This window comes from Bos mutus, chromosome 19, assembly GCF_027580195.1.
Source record: "Bos mutus isolate GX-2022 chromosome 19, NWIPB_WYAK_1.1, whole genome shotgun sequence".
NCBI lineage: Eukaryota > Metazoa > Chordata > Mammalia > Artiodactyla > Bovidae > Bos > Bos mutus.
Genome location: NC_091635.1, coordinates 44,772,310 through 44,797,452, shown reverse-complemented (window position 1 = coordinate 44,797,452; position 25,143 = coordinate 44,772,310). Strand labels below are relative to the sequence as shown.

Here is a 25,143-nt window from a genome sequence, read left to right as displayed (position 1 = left end):
GACGGGGGCTACTCTCTAGCTGCGGTACACACTTCTGTTGCGGACCACGGGCTCCAGGGTGAGGGTTCAGTAATTGCAGCACTGGGCTTAAGCTGCTCCTCGGCATGTGGGATCTTAGTTCCCAGACCTGGGATCAAACCCGCATCTCCTGCATTGGCAGGCGGATTCTTAAGTCAGCAGACCACTAGGGAAGTCCTAAAGAACAGATTTTTAATGCAGAAAATCTACCAATGAAGGTGGATTTCCAACCTCACATAACCAACAGATTCAGACCATTCCCTGTCCACTCATCAAGTAATAGTCTATTAGAGTTTCACATGCTAAGCACGTGCTATTAGGGGTCAGAGCTACTTTCCAAAACAGGACAGGCACAGCTTCCAGCCCTCAAGGTCCTGACACTCCAGTAATGGAGATATGGACAATACTAGGTTCATTCGGGTGCATTCGGCCTGTAATGAGGGTAATGCTTCCAGGGTGCTGGGGGGTCACAGAGGAGGGATAACCGACCTAACTTAGAAGATCATGGAAGCCTTGCTGGAGGAAGTGATGTTACAGCTTACAGTGGAGGAATGAAGAGAAGTTAGCTGTTAAGAATTAGCAGTAAAAAAAAATCTGCCTGCAATCCAGGAGATGCAGGTTTGATCCCTGGGTTGGGAAGATCCCCTGGAGGAGGAAATGACAACCCACTCAACTGTTCTTGCCTGGAAAATTCTGTGAACAGAGGAGCCTGGTGGGCTACAGTCTATGGGGTCAAAAAGAGCTGAACGTGACTAAACAATTGGCAGTGTTAACTTTTATTTTGGTTTTTAGTACATTTTAAGCTGTAATACAAACCTATACATCCAAATGTTTATATCCAAATTTTTAATCACAAAGGAGATTAATAATGAGCGAATTTATTAGCTCTACAGTACCTTATATGAGTGCAGACCGCAGTGTTCAGTTTCTCCTGCCATTTCTAAGTATAATGGAACTTCTTATAAATGTGTCACTAATAAATGAGATTGTAGGCATGCACTGCCCTTTTAAACAGATGGATGGTAAACTGTACCAGTAACAAATTACTGATTAGCCCTGTCAATTAGCATTTTCTTGGTTCTGTACAACTGAATGGCTTCCCTGGGGGTTCAAATGGTAAAAAAAATCTGCATGCAATGTGAAAGACCTGGGTTTGATTCTGGGTTGAGAAGGTCCCAGGGAGAAGGAAATGAGAACCTCCAGTATTCTTGCCTGGAGGATCCCGGACAGAAGAGTCTGGTGAGCTACAGTCCATGGGGTGGCAAAAGAGTCAGACACGACTGAGCGACTAACACACACGTACAACCAAAACATCCATACGAAAGTAAACTGAAATCCTGAGGCTGATTTAAGGTGACGGTGAGCCCCACTGGACAGATCTGTGTTCATCAGGAGAGCCTCACTGGTCTCAATGCCTGATTATATACTAATTTGGGGCTTGAAATTGATAAAATACCCTTTGCATATGTTGTGTGTATGTTTTATACATTCAGCTCCTGTATAAGACATGGATAGATACAGCAGTTCCCTTGCTTTGGCCTTTTGAAAACCACAGCTATATCCTCCCATAGATCCAACCACTTTTGCTCTAACAATGCCAGGGTTCAGGGAAAACACAGCCATTCATTTTTCAGTGATCATTTCTAATGAGTCCCTGCTGCTGCTGCTGCTAAGTCGCTTTAGTCGTGTCCGACTCTGTGTGACCCCATAGACGGCAGCCCACCAGGCTCCCCCGTCCCTGGGATTCTCCAGGCAAGAACACTGGAGTGGGTTGCCATTTCCTTCTCTGATGCGTGAAAGTGAAGTCGCTCAGTCGTGTCTGACTCTAGCGACCCCATGGACTGAAGCCCACCAGGCTCCTCCATCCGTGGGATTTTCCAGGCAAGAGTTGCTCCCAATTGCACAGAATTTGGGATTTCTTCCTCTTTTTTTTTTTTTAATTCTATTTTATGTTAAAATGTACCAGTGAAAACATTTTAAGAATGTATCATACTTTCTGCAATCACCTGCTTAGCTACTGACTCACCCACAAAAATGACTCAAGCAAAGGCCAGTCCTACCTTGGAAAGTACCTAGCCCAGAGGTCCTACTCCATTAATGAGGACACTGAGATCCAGGGAGGTGCCTTCTGAAGATGGGGAGCTACTTATGGTACTCAGACTGCGACTAGGCTCTGCCTGTGACTGAGACTGGGGTGACTTTCTGATGGCAGATATGCTCCCTTGGGAAGTGATCAAGCTGTCCACTTCTGTCTCTTGGCCACGGTGATTTGTTGGCAACTGAAGCAGACAGTGAGGCAGGGTCCTTAGGTCTGGTTTACTCATTTCACATTCAGCCATAGTGTTGGAGTCCAGCCAGGTCTTTGGGGGCTACTAGATTTGCTAGGCAGAGAAGGCAATGGCACCCCACTCCAGTACTCTTGCCTGGAAAATCCCATGGACGGAGGAGCCTGGTGGGCTGCAGTCCATGGGGTCGCTAAGAGTCGGACATGACTGAAGCGACTTAGCAGCAGCAGCAGCAGCAGCAGATTTGCTAGGAGGCTTTGAAATACAGTAAGTTCCCTATATACAAACATGTTCCATTCTGAGAGTGTGTTTGTAAGTCCAACTTGTAAGTTCAACCAAGTTAGCCTACGGACCCAACTAACACAATTGGCTACATAGTACTGTAGTATAATAGGTTTATAATACCTGTCACAAAAATAATACACAAAAAACAAAGACAAAAAATAAAACATTTTTAATCTTATAGTACAGTGCCTTGAAAAGTACAGTAGTACATCAGAACAGTCAGCATACAGGGGCTGGCATTGAGTGAATGCACAAGAAGAGTTACTGACTGGAGGTGGGAGAAGAGGTGGGAGATGGTAGAGCTGAAGGATAGTCAGCAATAGGAGATGGAGGGCAAGCTGCAATTTCACTTATGCCTGACACTGATGGAACACACTTGGAGATCTTTGAAAGTTCACAACTTGAAGGTTTGAATGTAGGGGACTTACTGTAGATGGTCCTAATAGAAACACAGGACCGAAGCAGTGCAGCTGCCTTAGAAACCATTTATGATAGATTTTCCCTGAGAAAATGCAGTCTGGGTTCCAAAAGAATTTTCCAGGATCAATGCACCTATAAATTGGAGACCACTTAAAACCCATTCTATCCCATTGGATCACTGTGCATTTCATACGTATGTGTGCAAGGCAGTACAACAGCTCCTTGGTGGGTGCCAAGGGGGAGATGGAAAAATTTAAGACACCATCCCATGCTCAAGAAGCCTACAACAATCTCAGGGAGAAGATACATAGATAATTGAAAAACAACAACAATATAAGGTAATACTTGATGACAAGCTTAGTTGTCATTGTTTTGTTTAGTTGCTAGTCATGTCTGACTCTTTGCAACCCCATGGACTATAGCCTGCCAGGCTCCTCTGTCCATGGGATTTTCCAGGCAAGAATACTGGAGTGGGTTGCCATTGCCTTCTGCAGGGGATCTTCCCGACCCTGGGATCAAACCCAGATCTCCTGCATTGGCAGGTGGAGACTGAGCCACGCTACCGCTCAGGCTACCACTTTACCACTGAGCCAAGTGGAAAGCCATTCTTAGGTAGGTGGAAGAGAAAAATGGATCAGGGAACACCGAGAAGGAAATGGAGAAGGAAAGCAATCTGCCAGGTGGCTAAACGCTGGGGCTCATAAGTCAAATGACCTGGATGAAATTGCAGCTTCCCCACTACTTAAGCAGCCTGTGGCAAGTTACTAACTTCTCTAAGTCCCTCAGAAAAACTCTGAGCACTTTTGATCCCCTCAACAAGCTAATTACTATTACTATTTCAGTCTGAGCGTGAACCATCATTTGAAGGATGGAGAGGATGTGAGCAGATCAGGAGAGAGCGTCGCAGCCGAGTGTCAGAATCATCATGAATCATCCTCGTGAGAAGCTCCACGAGCTACTTTTGTTAACTTTGTTGGCATCTACCAAGCCCCTGGGAAAGATTGAAGGCGGGAAGAGAAGGGGACGACAGAGGATGAGATGGATGGAGGGCATCGCCGACTCAATGGACGTGAGTTTGCGTAAACTCCGGGAGTTGGTGATGGACAGGGAAGCCTGGCTTGCTGCAGTCCTTTGGGTCGCAGAGAATCGGACCCGACTGAGTGACTGAACTGAACCAAGCCCCGGGCGGGAGGCAGCAATCCTGGAAACTTGATTCCACCCACCTCCTACGTCCGCACTCCTCAGCACCGCCCCGCTGAGTGCCCAGCGACCGTCCCCAGAGGGCGCTGCCGCCCAGCCGCCGGGGCCCGGGCCCGGGGCGCGCCCCGCCGGCTGCCCCGCGCGTGCGCGCCGCCCAGGTGAGGAGGCGGCGGCCTGCGCCCCGGCAGGGGCGGCTCCTCGGCTGGCGGGGCGGGGAGGCGGGGAGGCCGGGAGGCGGGGACAGGACGGGGCGGAGCGGGGAGGGCCGGTCGCGGGGCGGGGGCCAGACCAAGGCCAGAGGCGGGACCAGCCGCCGCCGTCTCCGTCTCGTTGTCCCGTCCCCCCACAGCGCCGGGCCGCCGCCGCGGGAGAAGCGGAAACTGCCGGGTGTGCCGCGCCGGCCCAGAGCGCGCCGAGGAGCCGCGGGGCGGCCTCCGTCCGGTCCAGATCCCTCCGAGTGGCCACGGAGCCCCCTTCCCCGCGCCCCGCCCCGGCCCCGCCCGAGCTCGCCGCACGCCCCGGGGACCGGCCCCCCGCGCCGTCCGAGCGCGCCCACCTGAGTCCGTCCGCGCCCACCTGAGCCCGTGCGCCGGCACCATGGCGGAGCAGGAGAGCCTGGAGTTCGGGAAGGCGGACTTCGTGCTGATGGACACCGTCTCCATGCCCGAGTTCATGGCCAACCTCCGGCTCAGGTGAGGGCGGCGGAGTGGCCGTGCGCAGTGCCGCGAGCCTGCGCCTAGAGGGGGCGCCCTTGACGTGTGGCCGGATTCGGGGTGCAGCGGGGGGTGTCCGGGGTCCGCTAAGCTCGCTGGTTGCATACCGGGGTGCGGTCGCATCCGAGTGGAAGGGGCGTGCCGAGCTCCGGGGCTGCGCGTTCCAGAGTAAGGGGTGTCCTTGGGTGCCGTCCGGACGGAAGAGTGGGTATCGGGGGTGTGCCGAGCTGGAGGTTGCGCTTGGGGCCGGGCAGGCTGGTGCACAGCCCCCAGGTGAATGCTGTGGGCGGGCCGGGTGACCTAATGGAAACAAAGTAAAGGGAAATAAAAACTTTCGGGAGAGTCCTGGCGGCCTCAAGCCCCTGGGAAGACTGGAGGGTTGTTTTGCAGAGAGACTGGGGGTCTCATCGTGGTTTCACACTTGGTTCTTTTTCGCTTTCGAATTCTCCTTTATTTATTTATCTTTTCCTGGCGTGGTTCCATCACGTCATTCAGGATGCTATGGAGTGATCCCTGAGCCGTCTGTTCCGGGACGCTGGCTATTTTTTAGTTACTCTCTAAAAACGTAATTAGACACGTTTCCAGACATCGAAGAGACTGCTCTGCTTGCCAGTGCCAAGATAAACTGTCTGAATTTGACAAGGCATTCATGGTTTCAGTTTTTTTTTTTTTCCTCAAGGAGTTGTGGATGGAGCCCTTGTGTTACTAACATCCTTGAGAATGTAGTCACAACTCAACGCCCCGGAATGGGCTTCCAGGGCGAATTTGTTTTAGAAAGGCTTTTACGTGTGATTATTACACTCCTGAGAGAGTAATATATGTAAGCAGAGCTTTAAAGTAGTTTGACTTAAAAAAAAATTACAGTAAATGGAGTTTCAAAACTGAGTTTTTAGGGGGGAGAGTGTGTGTATGTGTTTGTGTTTCCTGAAAGTCCTGATACCATTTCTTGTACGATTTGAATATCACTCCATGCTGTGCTGTGCTAAGTTTGTGAAAATCTTAATCTAGGTTAGGATGCTCAACTAATCCCACTTCTCAATATAAATTCCGGTGTTAACTTGAAGAATTTTTAAAACTTTTTTAATCTTCAAAATTGCAGTCCCCATAGTCATCATCTGCTCTTAGCCAGGCTTCATTATGTGCCATAGTAAGGAGCAGGGACCCAAACCGGTGTTCACCCACCACTGCAAAGGACTTTGAGCCAGTCTGCATGTCTGAGTTTCCTAATTTGTGAAGTAATGATCTCCAAGATTCTTCTGAATTTTCTTTTTTTTTTGCTTTCACATATCGTTGGTTGCAAAGCCTTGTTAGACTTGACTGTTAAGAAAGATTGTTAACGTGAGCATAACTTAGCTCAGAAGAGAACTTAGAACTTTGCAATCTAATTCTGTATTATGCAGGATACTCTAGGACAGAGGTTCCCAAACTCTGGGATGTAATGCCTGATGATCTGACACCATGATAATAAAAATAAAGTGCACAATAAATGTAATGCATTTAAATCATCCTGAAACTACCATCCCTACCACCAACACCGCCCACCCTCCCCCCCAACCCCCGCCCCGCCCGCCCCCGCCCTTCCCCGGCCCAAGGGAAAATTGTCTTCCACAAAACCCATTCCTGGTGCCAAGAAGATTGAGGAACACTGCTCCAGGAGGTAAGATGGGAGGGTCCAAAGAATTACCACGTGTGTCCTTACCTCTCAACAATGTGATGTATTAATAAAGATAGGGAGCAAAGTGAAAATTTCTATTCATTTAAATAATAGGTCAAGAAAACAACAGACAAGTTAAAGCTTTGTAGAGTGGAGATAGTTCTTTGCCAAGTAATTGGACAACCTAATTGTTCTGGGAGTTCAGCAGAGGGAGAGATGCCTTAGGCTGGCTCAGAAACACCTTCCAGAGGAGGAGAGGAGGGGTTGAGAGGAGTTGCAGAGGATGCATCAGATTGGTGTAGGTGGAGAACATTCCAGATGGATAAAGTGGCCAGCAGAGGAGTGAGGTTTAAAAGCTGATTTTGTTTGGGAGATGGGGCCTCCCTTGTGGCTCAGCAGTAAAGAATCTGCCTGTCAATGCAGGAGATGTGGGTTTGATTCCTGAATCAGGAAGATCCCCTGCAGAAGGAAATGGCAACGTACTCCAGTATTCTTGCCTGGAGAATTCCATGGACAGAGGAGCCTGGCGGGCTACAGTCCATGGGGTCGCAAAGAGTTGGACATGAGTGAGCGACTGAGCATGCCCACGCTTGATCTTTGGATGATAGTGAATTGAGCTGTCTGGAGCAAAGGAGTAGGTGTTGGGGAGTTGTGGGTGGAATCAGCTCTCATTAGCATGACCTTGGCTAATGCCTAGGTTTCTAAGTCTACCTTATTCCCAGTCACTGGGTCAGTCAACATTCAGGTGTTATATGTTTCTCACTTGTGTGTGTACTCGACCACTCTGAGGATTGGCTGCAATTTCTCAGCGCACAGGTTCAGTGATTGTTGATGATTTACTTACAAGTTGGGAGGACTGGTTCCCAGGAGTCCTTAAAGGGTAGTCAAACCCTCGCCTCCTCCCCAGCTGTAAATCCTGATTATCCAGGTGGAAAGCAGGCCTCCTTCTGATTGGATTTCCTACCACCCTGATGTCCCTCCAGGCTATTCCAGTGTTTAGCTGTGTGGACTCCTGGGCTTATGCTCTGTTTCCCTCTGAAGAATGTGACCGGAAATGCACTGTAGAGCCAGGTGCTAATATGCCATGTAATGTTTTCATCTCCCAAAATACAGGCGGTTGGTTCCTTGTTTAGTTGCTAGTCATGCCTGACTCTTCTGCGACCCTGTGGACTGTAGCCCTCCAGGCTCCTCTGTCCATGGGATTCTCCAGGCAAGAATACTGGAGTGGGTTGCCATTTCCTTCTCCAGGGGATCTTGCCAACCCAGGGATCGAAGCCGAGTCTCCTGCATTGCAGATGGGGTCTTTGCCATTGGGCCACCAGGGAAGCCTAGTTGGTCCGTCCTAAGTGTATATTTATGGCTGTAGAGAGGTGAAATTTGAGTGTATTTCATCTCTCAGTGGATATGTGTGCACACGCTCCATCATTCCTGCCTTGCCCAGGCTGCAGCTTTTCCTCTTCTGTTTGGAATGTCCTGTCCTTTGCTGTCTGTCTGGCTTTTTTCAAGGCCCTTTTGCTTCATTTATGGCCTGTGATGTGCCTTTACACACTTACAGCTACAGTTGTATCAGGGGTCTGTGTCATCCAAACCGAATTTTAATTTTTCTGACAGTAGCACCCATTGTGACAACATTTTTTTTTGAAGCTTTTGTGACATTGTCCATTTAGAATGATCTTATTTTGATACTAGTCCAGCTTTCTTTTTCTTCTTGGGTAAATGCTCTATTTTAGACATCTATACAATTGATGTCACTTTCCCCTGACTATTATCATTTAAAAAAATCAATGTAGGCATGTGTCTGTGCATGTGGGTCTGGAGGAGGCAAGACTCAAACGGTGATATGGATTAGCAACTGAACTGAATGTATCTGAGAAGGGGTTTCAGTTTGTGTTTTTTTACCCTTATACCCAAAACTGTTATCTTGAGGGTGGTCTTCTCTCCTTCCTACAAGTCTCTTGCTAGGGGAGATTTGTTCTACTTATTTGCTTTTCCTTTTTTAATTTATTTTTGCCTTGCTGGGTCTTTGTTGCTGCACGTGAGCTTTTCTCTAGTTGCGGCAAGTGGGGGCTACTCTTGAGTTGCAGTGCTCGGGCTTCTCATGGCGGTGGCTTTCTCGTTTTGGAACACAGGCTCTAGGGTGTGCAGGTTTCAGCAGCTGCAGAACCAGGGCTCAGTACTTGTGGCTTGTGGGCTCTAGAGCGCAGACTCAGCAGTTGCGGCGCACAGGCTCAGTTGCTCCACGGCACGTGGGATCTTCCTGGACCAGGGATCAAACCGGTGTCCCCCTGCACTGCAAGGTGGATTCTTAACCACTGGACCACCAGGGAAACCCTGCTTTTCCTTTGAGTGGAGGCAGAGGTGTCGGCGGCTTTGGTGGTGGTGGTAGCCTCTTCACTGCACTTCCAGGGTCCTGTCGAGGAGTAAGATGCCTGCACAAGCGCCTCCCGCCTTCATGGGCAGGCCTGGTTCCCACCAACCCACCACATGGCCACTTGAAGTTTCATCCACGGCATCCCCACCATGTTCTTTCTGTTTTCTTCATAGCTGCTTCCTCTCTGGAGCCTTTAGTTCCTTTTTGTCCAAGCCATGTAGAGCACCGGGGCCTCACCATGCTCTCATTCACCCCTTAGCCATCCACGAGCAAGGAGGAATGTGGATGGCTGTTCCCGGGGACTTTTTAGATGTCCTTTTCATATCGCAGGAAACCCTCCTTAGGCTTCCAGCGTCTAACTTTGTGGTGATTCCTGTTTTGAGAATAAGGCATCTGCCCAGCCTGATGTCTTGGCTCTTTAGAAATTTAACGTGTCCTCTCTTCTTACTGGTTTTTCTCTTCCATAAAGAAGTGATTTGAAGCACTGTGTTTACCAAAGCTGCAGGCAACTTCTCACCTTTAGTATAACACAGGGTCTTTCATATCTTTACTCAGACCAAACTTTCTGCCTGCTTTGTGCTGTTGACGATGCAGCAGGGTCAGGCTTTGTTGTTGGGGCGGGGTGGGGGGGGGTCGGGTAGGCTGTCCAGTGTGTTGTCACTTGTTAGCAGCATCTCTGACCTCTACCTGGGCTTCCTAGGTGGTGCAGTGGTAAAGAATCTGCCTGCCGGTGCAGGAGCTGCAGAAGACACAGGTTCGATCCCTGGGTTGGGAAGATCCCCTGGAGTAGGAAACAGTAGCCAACTCCAGTATTCTTACCTGGAAAATTCCATGGTAGGAGGAGCCTGGTGGGTGAGAGTCCATGGGGTCGCCCCCGGGCCTCCCCCCGACCCCCGTGACAGGAGCTCCGTTCCCTTCCCAGATGACAACCAAACATGTTTCCAGATGTTACCAAGTATCCCCTGGAGGAGGGGGCAAAATTGGCCCCAGTTGAGAACCCCTGACCTGGGCTGTTCTCAGTCCCTGGAGTGTCCTCCCCCTACTCCCTGCCCTCATTCCCAGCCTGTCACACTCTTAGTGGTTCTGCAAGACCAGTTCTGAGAAGTCTTTCCCAGTCCTCCGAGGTACAGGTTAACCGCGCCCTCACCTGTGCACCCAGGGTACGTGGGCGCTTGACGGTAGCTGTTAGGATTTATCATGTTCTGTTGTTCTCTGCATGCCTTCATTCCCACCAAATTGTGAGATTCCCCAAAGCCCCAGGGCCTGTCCAGAGGTGGATCCAGGTTGTGTGGTCTTTTGAAATTCATCTGGGCAGGGGGGACCACCTCTAAGGAAAAAAGTATACATTATGAATGTCACATTAGATACAGGGCTTTGGAAGGGGCAAGCACAGGTGAGTGGCTGTGAAACAAACCCACCTCTAGTCCTCCTGCATTTTCTATCATGCTCTAGGACTGAGCATCTATGCCTTCAATACATTTTAAAATGAGTGAACTGGGAATTCCCTGGTTAGAGTTAGGACTGCACGCTTTCACTGATGAGAGATCCTGGGTTTAATCTCTGGTCCGGGAACTAAGATTCCACAAGCCATGAGGCGTGGCCATAAAATAAAAAAGAAAAGAAAAAAAATGAGTGAATTAAGCCATCAAATGTTGGCTGAAGCCCGTGGAATTCTTAACTAAAAAAAAAAAAAAGCATACAATAATCTCAAAATATTGTACTTATTTTAATACAACCTTAGTGTGTGGGAGAGGAGCTGGAGCAGTGAGTTTTAGAATTAGTAGAAAGGCAATGAAGAGGTGATCGCTATTTCTCTCTCTCTCACTTGCCACACAGCCTCTGTGCCCTTTCTGTGGCTGTTTGACCACACAGAAAATTAGATAAGACAGACGGCCCCTCTTGTTTACTGGGGCAAAACCTCAGGAACCCTGGTGGTCCCCAAGCATGGGTCAACCTGTGATTGGTTCAGAGCTCTCTTGCAAAGTAGCTGTAGTTAGAGTCACAGGAGAGGTGAATGGCACACTAAATCTTTTTGGCTTGCATGTGAAATTCTTTGGCAGCCACTTTTAGAGGCCTTCGGAAAAGGACAGTTTGCTCCGGGCCTGTTTTGCACATTGGCTTCATATTGGGACAAAAAAATGAGAATTTGGGTTTCGGAGCTGCCATTTGGAGTGAATCACCCTGCCGTCTTGTTTCCTTTCCTGCTCCTGACAGATTTCCAAGACTATTTTTATTCGGGGTCATTGGTTGACCCTGGAGACTTCTGCTGAATTTAGCTCCCAAACAGAGCCAGATGTGGGTGGGATCGAGACCTCAGAAGCTGCTACTGGTGCGTTTCATCGCAGGTCCCGAGGATTTAACATCTTTTTTAAAGAGATTGGCTCTTTGCTTAACTTGGAGACGAAAATGGGGAAGCTGGTGGAGATAGAAGTGTGTTTGCTTAGTGACTCATGGGTAAGTTGTCAGCGCTGTGAGTTATCCTGATGTGGAGAGCTGTTTGCTGACATGTTCACCTGAGTCTGAGCCAGCTCAGCAAAAAGGACCGGATCTCATGGACCGACCTCATCTTATGATAACTCTCTGGCCTCCATCACTGTGTTGCTGCTGGAACTGGATTGGGTCATGTGTCATTGCCCAGCCATGGTCAAGCCTATCTAGTGGGATCTGCTGTCCACAGTGGCTCCATCCCCACTGGGGATGTAACTTGGTGATGAGCCTCACTGACGTGGTAACAAACATGTTACCTCACTAACAAAAAGTCCATTAGATTCACACAGGGGTTCAGAGGGTAGCAGCAGTTTTAAATACACATTGCAAATCTCTCTCTCTCTGCCTACTCAGTTCCTTGGTTGAGATGATAGTTTTACTTCCTGTGGGATGCAGGCTCCCTTTGGTTCAACTGCTATGTAATTATTGGGCAGATCTCTTAATAGGTGGTATTTCCCAAACTTTAGTTTTGGGCATTTATGGGAAGAAGAAATGGGAGTGCATGCTGGAGGGCAGTGGAAAGAGGCTTTGAGACCTGATGGACCCTGTTCAAATCCCCTCTTCACTTTCCCTCTTTTTAGCATCATGCCTTAGGGTAAGTTAACTTCCCTCAATTAACTCGTATATGTTAACCTCAAGTTCCCTTTCTTAGGGTTATTGGGGTGAAATCACGTGATGTGTAAAAGGTGCCTATATGGTTCTTGGTTCATAATCCCTCTCAACTAACATTAACTCCATTTTCGGAATCCTGCCCTGACTCCGTAACTGTAGAAAAGCTAGCTGTTCTTACCTTCTTTCCTCACAAAGACAAAACCATTTGGCTTTATTTGGGGGGCAAGAATGAAAGGTGTTCTAGAAGAGGTTGGGGTTACCTAGTGGAGAGAGCAAAAGCATTGGAGACAAATAGATCTGGGCTTTCACTCTGTCTCTGTCCATTACTACTATGCCCATGGCCTTGGACAAGTTGCTTCACCTGCCTAAGCCTCAATTTCTTCATCTGTAAAGATGAAGGGTTATCGTGAAGATAAAGTTCTACCACCTGTCAGACACTCCAGCATGGTACCCATAGCATACTACCAGGAGATGCTCAGCAGATGGTCCTCTGTCTCTCCTCTGCATCCCCTCTCAATGCAGCCCTGTGGACTGAGTGCCCATGCTGCTTCCCAACTCTCTCCATGACTATCATACACATAACCTTGCTCCCTTCAGGGTTACCACTATTTAGTTCCTGGAAACTGTTTTAAGCTCTCTGAGAAAGGAGATCAGCTGTTCATATTATTCATAAATGTTCCAAAATATTTTATTCTTCGTGTTTACTGTTCCCTGCTGAATGTTGGTGACATTGGGAAGTCCCCAAGCAGGATAGCTGGGTGATGAGCTTTTAAATAGTCTTTTTTTTTTTTTATCTCTAACTTATTTCCTTGTTTAACTAGAGACCTTATGTACTTTTAGTATAATCACCTGGCTTTAGAGCTGACAACTACTTGAATTCTTGCTGTGTGCTTATCACTTTGTTGGGCACTTCAGTGGGGGCTACTTAAAAAAAATAATTGTTCTTTGGGGGAGTAGCTTAACTGGGAGTAAAAGATACCTTTATACATAGATCAACATCAAGTAGAAAATGATTGAACCAAAATGAATGTGACAGACAGTTGTTCTAAGGGCTTCCTAGAGAGAAGGAACCAGTGAACCACAAGTTTTTAAAAACAGAACTGATGACAGTGTAGTCAGAAGTTGTTTATATATTATGTACTGGAGTTCTCAGGGAATTCAGAAAAAGAAAAAACGGGGTTGGGAGTAGGTTGTGCCCTGTGGAACAGGTAGAACGTGAGCAGACCCTTGTTGGAAGAAGAGTCTCATCGGGAGGCACCCCTGTCGCCTGGGCCCCCACATCCTAGCCCCCTGTCTGCCTCCCTCCACTCAGCACCAGTACACTGGCCGGGCCGCTCACCAGCTTCCACTGCTCAAAAATGTCTCCTCCCCCGACCCTGATTGACACTCCTGTCCTATGCTGCCTCAAATTCTCCCAACTAAAGACTGAGTCAGGCTAAGAATCTTCTTCCGATTTCGTTCCGCTTTACAGCTGAGTAATATTCCACTGGGTTTCCCAGGTAGCTCAGTGGTAAAGAATTTGCCTGCCAGCACAGGAGACGCAAGAGATGCAGGTTTGATCCCTGGGTTGGAAAGATCTCCTGGAGGAGGAAATGGCAACCCAACCCAGTATTCTTGCCTGGAAAATTCCATGGATAGAGGAGCTTGGTATGCTGAAGCCACAAAGGGTCAGACACAACTGAGTGACTGAACACATACACACACAGTCTTTGAGCCTAGAAGAGGAAATGGAAAAAAAAATTTTTTTTTCTTTATTTTATGCCTAATGACAGAACTTCTAGGACTCAGCACCCAGACTGTGTGGTAAAGACTCTTGTTATTCCATTGTGGGTTAGAGACATAGTGAGCCAGCCTGTGACTCTCGTCATAGCTTTCAACATTTAATGCTGAAATAGAATGGCCCACTTTTGGAAGGGAGACCATTTCCAGGGACAGGGTTCTGATAAATGACTTTAATCTATGGAAGTGGAATTTGAGAGCCTCCACTGGTTCCTTTTTGAAACTTTGCCACCTCCCCATCTCCTCCTTGTCTCAGCTGCACCCTGAGGATGTCCAAGTTTCTGATCTGGACAGAGCTGCTCGCCGAGGAGTAGTTACTTTAAGTCTCAATGAGACCATCTTCGTTCCCCCTGTTTCTGCTCATAGGTGCACAATGTAGAAGTGGATTTCACTTTAGTGAGACTAAAGCATTAATTCTAGTAAAGCTGTTTTGCTTTAATAAAACAAATTTTTACTGCTGAGAATGTGAAGTATGCAAAAGTGTTAGTAAGTAGCTCAGTCGTGCCTGACTTGTTGCGATCCCATGGACTGCAGCTCACCAGGCTCCTCTGTTCATGGAGTTCTCCAGGCAAGAATACTGGAGTGGAGAGCCATTCTCTACTCCCAAGGGGTCTTCCTGACCCAGGGATTGAACCCAGGTCTCCCGCATTGTGGGCGGATTCTTTACAGCCTGAACCATCAGGGAAGCCTACGGCTGAGCATAGCTTTCTCCAATTCAAGTTTCTATTAAAACAAAAACAACAACAAAAACAAGCAAACTTCTCGAATAGATGGAAAAGTGCATCAGGAAACAAACCCAACTTTGCTTTCATTCCTCCTCTTATCTCCACTTATCTCCCACAGTCATATTACTAAGACTTGGGGGGGAATAACCACTTATATACACCCGCATCCCTTAAGCGCTAAAAGCCAGTGAGTTAGTCCCCAAAAATGGTTTCATCTAAAACAATGAAGCAAACACCAAGAGACACTCAGACAGTTTCTCCCCCTCTGCCCACAAAGTCGGCTTTGAGTAAGTTGTACAATAGAGGATCGTCCGCAGCAGGGTCAGGGCGATCCCAAAGGAATCTCAAACTGCTTCTTTGTGTTCAATATAAAGTCGAGAAAAATGTCATAGTCAATTAAAAAAAAAAAAAGGCAAACTCCATTTAAAAAAAAAAAACAACTTACATTTATTTTGGATCACCCTAAACTCAGTTTTATTTCATTTGGGCTTTTATGAACATCTCTGTCACTTAACATTTATTGTAAGAATAGTCTTTTGATCATGAGGTTGAGTTAAGTCTGTATCTGCCATCCTATGTTACTTGTAATTAAGAAGAAAACCTTTTAAAAAAAAATCCTCAAATTTACCAATCTCTAGAGCAGTTTAAATGTAAGTACAACTGTGAGGGGGTTTTTTTTCAGTTGTGTTCAACCTGTGCTGTCAATTCACATTTGTGTCCTATCTCTAGCAAGTCCTGAGAGTAACTTTATCTTCTTTATCTCTGAAGGCTTATTCCCAGGCATTAAGAACAAGATGTTTTCACTTCTATAAGTAAATGAATAAATGCATGCATAATATCTTCACATCTTTGATTCCTGCCTGAACTATATATTTTCCATATTTCATGTATTGATTGCATTTTGCATATTTAAAAATCTGATTTTTCTCTTGTAATTCCAGTCTTTGAGAAGATAGAAAAATAAAAACTACCATTACTCTTGGGGGAGAAAAAAGGCACTAAAATATGTCTGGGGTCCTCGTGAAATGGTAGAGGTTTTTTTTTTCTTTCCTCTTTTCTAAGGCTTGTAGAACTCAGACATGTGGAGCTTGTCATTGGATAACAAGGGGAAACGTACTTGAGTGCAATCTGGTGTTCAGTTCAGTTCAGTCGCTCAGTCGTGTCTCACTCTTTGTGACCCCGTGAATCGTAGCACGCCAGGCCTCCCTGTCCATCACCAACTCCCAGAGTTCACTCAGACTCAAGTCCATCGAGTCAGTGATGCCATCCAGCCATCTCATCCTCTGTCATCCCCTTCTCCTCCTGCCCCCAATGCCTCCCAGCATCAGAGTCTTTTCCAATGAGTCAACTCTTTCCATGAGGTGGCCAAAGTACTGGAGTTTCAGCTTTAGCATCATTCCTTCCAAAGAAATCCCAGGGCTGATCTCCTTCAGAATGGACTGGTTGGATCTCCTTGCAGTCCAAGGGACTCTCAAGAGTGTTCTCCAACACCACGGTTCAAAAGCATCCATTCTTCGGCACTCAGCCTTCTTCACAGTCCAACTCTCACATCCATACATGACCACTGGAAAAACCATAGTCTTGACTAGATGGACCTTTGTTGGCAAAGTAACGTCTCTGCCTTTGAATATGCTCTCTAGGTTGGTCATAACTTTCCTTCCAAGGAGTAAGAGTCTTTTAATTTCATGGCTGCAGTCACCATCTGCAGTGATTTTGGAGCCCAAGAAAATAAAGTCTGGCACTGTTTCCACTGTTTCCCTATCTATTTCCCATGAAGTGATGGGACCAGATGCCATGATCTTCGTTTTCTGAATGTTGAGCTTTAAGCCAACTTTTTCACTCTCCTCTTTCACTTTCATCAAGAGACTTTTTAGTTCCTCTTCACTTTCTGCCGTAAGGTGGTGTCATCTGCATATCTGAGGTTATTGAGATTTCTCCTGGCAATATTGATTCCAGCTTGTGTTTCTTCCAGCCCAGCGTTTCTCATGATGTACCCTGCATAGAAGTTAAATAAGCAGGATGACAATATACAGCCTTGACGTACTCCTTTTCCTATTTGGAACCAGTCTGTTGTTCCATGTCCAGTTCTAACTGTTGCTTCCCGACCTGCATACAGATTTCTCAAGAGGCAGGTCAGGTGGTTTGGTATTGCCATCTCTTTCAGAATTTTCCACAGTTTATTGTGTTCCACACAGTCAAAGGCTTTGGCATAATCAGTAAAGCAGAAATAGATGTTTTTCTGGAACTCTCTTGCTTTTTCCATGATCCAGCGGATGTTGGCAATTTGATCTCTGGTTCCTCTGCCTTTTCTAAAACCAGCTTGAACATCAGGAAGTTCACGGTTCACTTATTGCTGAAGCCTGGCTTGGAGAATTTTGAGCATTACTTTACTAGCATGTGAGATGAGTGCAATTGTGCGGTAGTTTGAGCATTCTTTGGCATTGCCTTTCTTTGGGATTGGAGTGAAAACTGACCTTTTCCAGTGCTGTGACCATTGCTGAGTTTTCCAAATTTGCTGGCATATTGAGTGCAGCACTTTCACAGCATCATCTTTCAGGATTTGAAATAGCTCAACTGGAATTCTATCACTTCCACTAGCTTTGTTCGAAGTGATGCTTTCTAAGGCCCACTTGACTTCACATTCCAGGATGTCTGGCTCTAGGTGAGTGATCACATCATCGTGATTATCTGGGTCGTGAAGATCTTTTTTGTACAGTTGTTCTTCTGTGTATTCTTGCCACCTCGTCTTAATATCTTCTGTTTTTGTTAGGTCCATACCATTTCTGTCCTTTATCGAGCCCATCTGGTGTTAGCAAGTTGATTAAATTTTGACCAGCATCAAGATGCCTTTATATAACTTTGTATCATCTGTTGACTGTCACTGAAGGGACATGGTTTTATACAGCAAGTCCAGTGACATAGATCACATAGATGGGTGCTCTTTCAGTCTGCATTCCCTGGTGTCCTCGGCCATGGGGCTGCCTGAGAAGTCGCCGTAGTAGGGATGGAGTGGTAGGGAGGCCAAGTAGGGATGGAGTAGGGCTTCAGCCCGCCTCCACCCCCCGCCCTTCAAACAGAGCAGCTCTGTATTTACATACTGGGGTTCCCAGGGTTTTTTTTTTTTAATATTTATTTATTTTACTGTATCAGGTCTTTGTTGCTCTGCAGCATGTGGGATCTTAGTTCCCTGGCCAGGGATCGAACTCAAGTCCCCTGCATTGGAAGGTGGATTCCTAACCACTGGATTCCTGATCCAGGGAAGTCCTAGGAATTTTTTTTTCCTTGATAAGCTAATTATTTTTTCATTGAAGTATAGGTGATTTACAATATTATGGTAGTTTCAGGTGGACAACAAAGCCATTCAATATTCCTATAGATTATACTCCATTTAAAATTATTACAAAATAATGTCTATATTTCCCTATGCTGTACAATATATCCTTGTTGCTTATTTATTTTATACATTGGTATCTCTTCCTTCCTTCCCCTGTCATGCCCTTCCCCTTTTCCCTCTTCCCAGTGGGATCACATGGTTGTTCTCTATGTGACCAAGGAATTTTTTGTTTGAGGAGAAATGCTATCATATTAAAAAGCCAGTTTGAAAAGCACTGTTCTAAGTGGTTGTTTTCCAGATGGTGTTTACCTTGCAAACACATACACACACGTGCACAAAATTAGAAATATTTCCAACCAAAATGACTTTAAAAGTGGCATTGTGGTATGACATGAACCAAGGAAATATTTCAGTTATCCAAACTTAAATATGGCTATACTATTATACAGTATGACAAAAACAATTTATTTTGGTTCTCTGAGCCTCTACTGTCTGGTTTTAAAATGGGAATGATCCCTACATTAGAAGGTTATTTCATAAAATGAGGTCATAAGTGGCTTATTTATTGTTCTAAACATATCGAGGGTGCTCAAGTCTAATGGTCTCTCATTTTTGTTTCCTTAAATGTAAGAATGTAAGTTCTTTCCTAAAGGACTTAGATCGTGATGATTATAGTTACGAATAACTGTTTTCACACCTCCGGGGTTTATTGAGGTATGTGTGATGTTTTGTTCCCCACCCAATGGTTCTGAATCATTTAACATATTAGATATGCAGTTAAGTTTCTGTAGCTTCCCTTAGTGTGCCTTCCCTGTGAATTCTCTGTCCCCTCTTAATCCACAAATCTGATCCGCCCTGGGACTAGCCCATGGAAGGGGAAAGAGAGAAGTTAACTAAATTCTAATGAAGAGTGAGGGGCGGTCTTGGGTGTTTCAGTTGTGGAGCACAAGTTTTGAGATGTCTGTGTATCTTCTCTGCTCAGATTTTTTTTTTTTTTTTTTAATTGCTTTGATGTGTGACGTCAAGACTGAGTTCTGAGTCGTAGACAAGCTGCTACTCCAAGACTTACCCCCGTCCTTGGTGTTTGTGTGTGGTTAACCATGCTGCCTGGGTTTTTCCACACTGTGTGCACTTTATGATTGATTGTTGATTTGCAGGAGGTGGTAGCTATTGGCAGAATCTGTTATCATTTGAATCTCTGCCTCCTAGGTTCCTGGTTTATCTGAAAGCTTTACTGAAAAGAAACCTGTTCTTTAACTTCATTATCCTGGCTTGGTAATTCTCCAGTTCAGCTTTGTTTCAGAATTTCCTAGCTCTTAAAATATCCAGATTCCCAAGACTCTGCCTCCTGGAGACGTGGATTTTTTCAGCTTCATTCATACCCAGGTGATTCTCAAGTGCAGCCGGGTTATGGACTGCAATCTCAGTTATGTGGGATGTGAACTGACTGGTATGTTAACAAATGTATCAAACCTTTTCCAAATAATCAGTGTTCTTAGCTCCGTTGTGATTACTAAATCAATTTAATTATTTGGTAGTCCTGTTTTACTCTTCATCTGTACATTTTCTTTTGCTCTTAGCTTTGTGATTGTCTACTTTTAGCATACTATATGTTATTTCTTTCTGTCACCAGATTCGCCATACCCGAAAAAAGTATAACCATACCATCCTTGTTAATACCTTGATATATGTCCTTATATTGTTTTATGCATATGTAAATGCATATATTTTAAAATTTGGTATCTTCCTGTTTAAACAAGATAATCTTTTGTCAACAGTTTTTCTCTTATAGTGTCTTCAGCATTTTTCCATGTCCTTAGCTTGTTACTGAAAATATGACGGGGATTTCCCTCATGGTCCAGTGTGTGGTGTGTGTGTACACAGTTGTGTCTGATGCTTTGTGACCCCATGGGCTGTAGCCCACCAGCCTCCTCTCTCCATGGGTTTTTTCCCAGGCAAGAGTACTGGAGCGGGTTGCCATTTCCTCCTCCAGGGGATCCTCCTGACTCAGGGATCAAACCCACATCTCCCACATTGCAGGCGGATTCTTTACCACTGAGCCACCTGGGTTACCAGCCGCAGAGACATACAAAACTGGTAAACAAAAGAATAATTACAGGTAGTAATAAGCGCTCTGAAGGAAAGGGCAGACTTCCTTTCCAGGGGAAGCAGCAGTGGTGTGTGTTCATGCCACAGAGAAGGCATTTCATGAGGAAGTTGACTTTAAGTGGAATCAGAAGGAAGAGGAATCTGGGGTGGGGGGTGGGTGAGGGGAGGCAGGTGTGGGGTATCAGAGAGGGAAGGGAAATCAGAGAGGGAAGGGTGGTTCAGGCCAGGCAGAATGAATCACGAGAGCAGAGTATGAGACATTGACAGACACATGGACCCGTGGTGAAGCTGAAGGGAATTTAGTAAGGCTGGAGTCTCTGGACAGAGTAGGGCCAGGTAACAACGAAGGTCAGGACTACACTTTGTAAAGGGCCTTGGGAATGAAGGGCTCAGACTTGAAGGGCACTGGGAAATCCTGAAGGGCTTCCCACATCCTGCAGTCACTTCAGATTGTTAGCAGGCTTTTAAGTCTCTGGGTTCAGCTGCCAAAACTCCCCAGGTCTGGTGGCTGTTATGAATGTTTATTTTTGTCAAATTGGTGAATGGATTGCGGAGTTGGCAATTACTTTCTACGCTTTGCCTTCAGCAATAGTAAACACATATACAGTTCCATCTTGATTTGTGGGATATAGCGGAGCTGTTTTTGGAATAGGAGCTCGAAAGCAGTGCTGTGGATTTGAAATCAATCTCACTAATGACTAATAGACTACAGCTGACTTTTGGGAGCTGCTTTTTCTGATTTTATGCTTCAGGCAAGAGAAGAAGGGAATTTTGAGCCATTTCCCTGATGAAATCTCTAGGGTGTAGAATTTTAATGCCAGAAGGGAACCTGGAGGTTCTCTTACTGATGTTACAGATACATGAAGTTAGAAACACATGTGACTCACATAAGTCACATAAAAAATTATGTGATTTCTTCCCCCAAGATTCTCCAATAGTCTAGTAGCACTGTTATTCCTGGAGCAAAAATCTCTGATGTCCTAGCTCTGTATTTGTTCTTTTGTTTCTCTCTTCTTTACTCTCTGGTGTTTTGCAATCAAGTAGCAGTGCTTTAACTTGCTTTTTCTTTCCCCACTTGAAACAGACTTACTTAAAAAGGTCTAAGCAGGTTACAACAATGAAGAAGTTAGCTACCTAAATATGCAGTAAATTGCTAGTTCTTTTACTGAAGGGCAATGATATAAATACAAAATAACATTTAGGAATGCCAAAGATGAGGGTTTTAGGAGCCTTATTATGCATCAGCATCCACCTGGGCTCTATGGAAGGGAAAAAAGGGACTTGAAAGTGCTACTGTGGCTCATCTTGTCTCCCCTGGAGGGCTGTGTAGTTCTCACTGCTCCTTATCAGGTAAAATGCTGTTGGCTGCTGCTAAAAGAAACCCTGATCAGAGCAGCTTCCACCAAAAGGAAATATGTCATCTCACACAACCAGAAGTCAGTGATAAAAGGAGCTCTGGCTAGTCCTTAAGGGCTCTGGCTCCTCTGGTCTGAGGTGGTCTCAGCCTTGTCCGAGCGCTGGTCTCGTCCTCATGCTGGTTGAAGATAGTTACAGCAATTCTGTGCCTCTCATCCAGACTCAGTACTCTCCAAAGGAAGAAGAGGGGACCATCTGCTTGTCTTTGCTGCTTTCTTAGGAAGTCCCTCCGAGACTTCCTTGTGTTTCATTGGTCTGCATTTGCTCACATGCAAATTACTAAATCCATCACTGGTTCTGAGGAATGAGGTTATCATGATTGATTTAGAGAGTGTGCATGGTTATGTGGAAGGGATGAGATAGGACAAAATCTACTTCTTTTAGGGAGGAATGCTTCTTTTAGGAGGAGAATACAATCATTGAATAGGCAACCAAGAGAATCTCCTCTGTACACTATAAAAGTGTGTAGACAGAATGATGTTAATTCAGAAACGAATGCCTAGTGTGATGAGAGTAAATGAAACTGTCATTTTAAAGTAACTGAAGGAGACATGGAAGCAACCTAATATCCATCGATTGATGGGTGAATGAAAAAGATGTGGCACATATATACAATGAAATGTTACTCAGCCATAAAAAGGAATGAAATAATGCCATTTGCAGTGACATGGCTGGACCTAGAGATGGTCATACTGAGTGAAGAAAGTCAGACAAAGACAAATGCATCACTAATATGTGGAATCTTAAAAAAAAAGTGATGCAAGTCAACTTGTTTGCAGAACAGAAATCGTCACAGATGTAGAAAACAAACTTATGGTCACCAAGGAGGAAATGAGGGGGAGGGATAAGCTGGGAGACAGGGATTAACATATACACATTATTCTATATAAAATAGATCACTAAGAAGAACCTACTGTATATAGCACAGGGAATTCTACTCAGTGCTCTCTAATGATCTATACAGGAAAAGAATCTTTAAAAGAGTGGATATATGTGTATATATATAAAACTGAGTTACTATGTATATATATATAAAACTGAGTTACTTTGCTGTACAGGAGAAACTAACACAACATTGTAAATCAGCTATACTCCAATAAAAATTAATTTAAAAATGAAATGACAGGGAATATGATAACTTTGGTGTGTTCCCAGCATGACCAAGCAGTTCTCCAGTTCTCAGTGGACACCAGCTGGGAATCTGACAAATTTAACATGCACCATTCTGCTATTATCTACATATTCTCCAGGCTAAGGGCTCAGTCCCACAGGACTGCCCCCCTCCTCAGACAGCAAGTCCAGGTTGTCAGTTGTGCTTCAGATCAACCAGTTGTGTGTATTGGAGGTTCCTACGACCCCTTCTTCAGATTTGCTGGAGTGGCCCACAGAAGCCAGAGAACAATTGACCTCTGTTTACCAGTTGATTATAAAGGACGCAGGTGAACAGCCAGGCTGAGATCAGGAAGCATCCTGGGCACAGGAGCTTCTGCCTATCCACACTCTGGAATATTACAGATCAAGCTAAAGGAATATGGCTGTATATATGTATTGGCTCAAACGTATGCCACGATATATGATATATTTAATGACATAGATGGTATAATTTTATTTTTGTAAAGGGAGAGGTAAGTGGCATCCCTTCCTGATTTAAAACAAACAAAAATAAAAAGCAAGATGAGCCTGGGGCACAGCCTGGGGCAGAGCCTGGCACAGCATTTCTTGCTGTGTCAGAAATGAAAGAAGTCCTCAGAGAATGATGGACAATATAAAGATACGAAAACCAGGTTGAAGGAGCTCCCTCTGGCTAAATCTGGGTCAGCCTGAGCATCCACTTGAAATGAGAAGGCACAAGTCCATACTCCCCCCTACCCATACCCCGTGTGTCCTCAGTCATGTCCAACTCTCTACAACCCCATGGACTGTAGCCCACCAGGCTTCTCTGTCCATGGAATTGTCCAGGCAAGAATACTGGAGTGGGTTGCCATTTCCTTCTCCAAGGGATCTTCCTGGACCAGGGCTTGAACCCATGTCTCCTGCATTGGTAGGTGAATTCTTTACCACCAAGCCACCTGGGAAACCCTGAGTCCATACTTACATAAACTAATAAGCTAGTAACTTGAAATTTTATGAGGAATGAGATCTAAGTATCTCATTCTAGTATCTCAGCATCTCCCTACAAAATATCATTCAGTTCAGTTCAGTCGCTCAGTTGTGTCCGACTCTTTGCTACCCCATGAATCGCAGCACGCCAGGCCTCCCTGTCCATCACCAACTCCTGGAGTTCACTCAGACTCACGTCCATCGAGTCAGTGATGCCATCCAGCCATCTCATCTTCTGTCGTCCCCTTCTCCTCCTGGCCCCAATCCCTCCCAGCATCAGAGTCTTTTCCAATGAGTCAACTCTTCGCATGAGGTGGCCAAAGTACTGGAGTTTCAACTTTAGCATCATTCCTTCCAAAGAAATCCCAGGGCTGATCTCCTTCAGAATGGACTGGTTGGATCTCCTTGCATTGTTGCAGTGGAGAAGCCTGGTAGGCACCACCTAATACGTGAGCAGAAAGGACTGCATCAGTAATGCTGTGAGTCAGATCGCATGCCATAGGAACAGATGCAGTCAGAACAGAGCATCACATCATCTGAGACATTCCTGCTAAAGATGCATGCCCTGGGTCTAATCAGAGGAAACATCTGGGAAAGTCAAAGGACCGAATAGTTATAATCTTTAAAAGTGTCACATTCCTAAAAATCAAGGAAAGCCCAAGGAACTATTCTAGAATGATACAGCAACTAAAGGTAAAGCATGATGCTGAACCAGATTCTTTTGCTGTCAAGGATATTATTGAGCCGCTTGGTGGAATTTGAATGGAGTTTGAGGATTTGTTGTGGGTAAATGTATCAGGTCTTAATTTCCTGAGCCTGATGGTTGTGTTGTGGTTACCTAGGAGAATGTAACTGTGTGAAGCTCCTGTGCATGGGCGGCAGTGCATCAGGTTATTCTCAAGCCGTTAAGGAAGAAAGAAGGGACCTGCAACTCTTGGTTACAACTTTGAGATTGCTTTCTTTTTTTGATTAAAGTAACTGATACCTAGACATCACACGGCTTGAAAGGAATATAGTGAGCCTCTGGTTGTGCGGATTCATTGAGACAGAGTTTGGAAGGTCACTCACTGAGGCCATTGTAAAGGGATGTTGTGCATGGTCTACATGGCCTCTGAAGCCCCAAATGCTAAGATTCTGGGTGTCTCTATGGTGGTGGTGGTGGTGGTTTAGTCGCTAAGTCGTGTCCGACTCTTGCAACCCCATGGACTGTAGCCTGCCAGGTTCCTCCATCCATGGGATTCTCCAGGTAAGAATACTGGAGTGGGTTGCCATTTCCTTCTCCAGGGATCTTCCCAACTCAGGAATTGAACCCGGGTCTCCTGCACTGCAGGCAGATTCTTTACCAACTGAACTATGAGAGAAGCCCATCTGTATATGTATTTTAAAGTAATAGTTGGATTTACTAAATGATATTTATGCCTTCAGTTATTACAGATCAAAGGAGATTGCCCTCTTATACCAATCAGCAGGTGTTTTTAAAAAACTCTTGGCTAGAGAATGTATATACTACAGAGACTGTGTATACCGAAGACTGTATATAGCTCCCTACAAGAAACATTAGTGATGTCATTAGGTAAAAAGGGCATTGACATAAAAAGTAGATGACCCCCATACAGTAGTATATAATAAATACAG

At 45.5% G+C, this 25,143-nt stretch overlaps 1 protein-coding gene across 1 annotated transcript in view; it reads left to right on the top strand.

Moving 5' to 3' along the window:
• Positions 1–4,490: 4,490 nt before the first annotated feature.
• MYO1D (myosin ID) overlaps positions 4,491–25,143 on the top strand; it is a 358,754-nt gene continuing 338,101 nt past the window's right edge. The window contains exon 1 of the mRNA XM_005896664.2: positions 4,491–4,900. Within this exon, the coding sequence (XP_005896726.2) occupies positions 4,806–4,900 (95 nt within the window). The 5' untranslated portion in view covers positions 4,491–4,805. The remainder of the gene's footprint in view (positions 4,901–25,143) is intronic.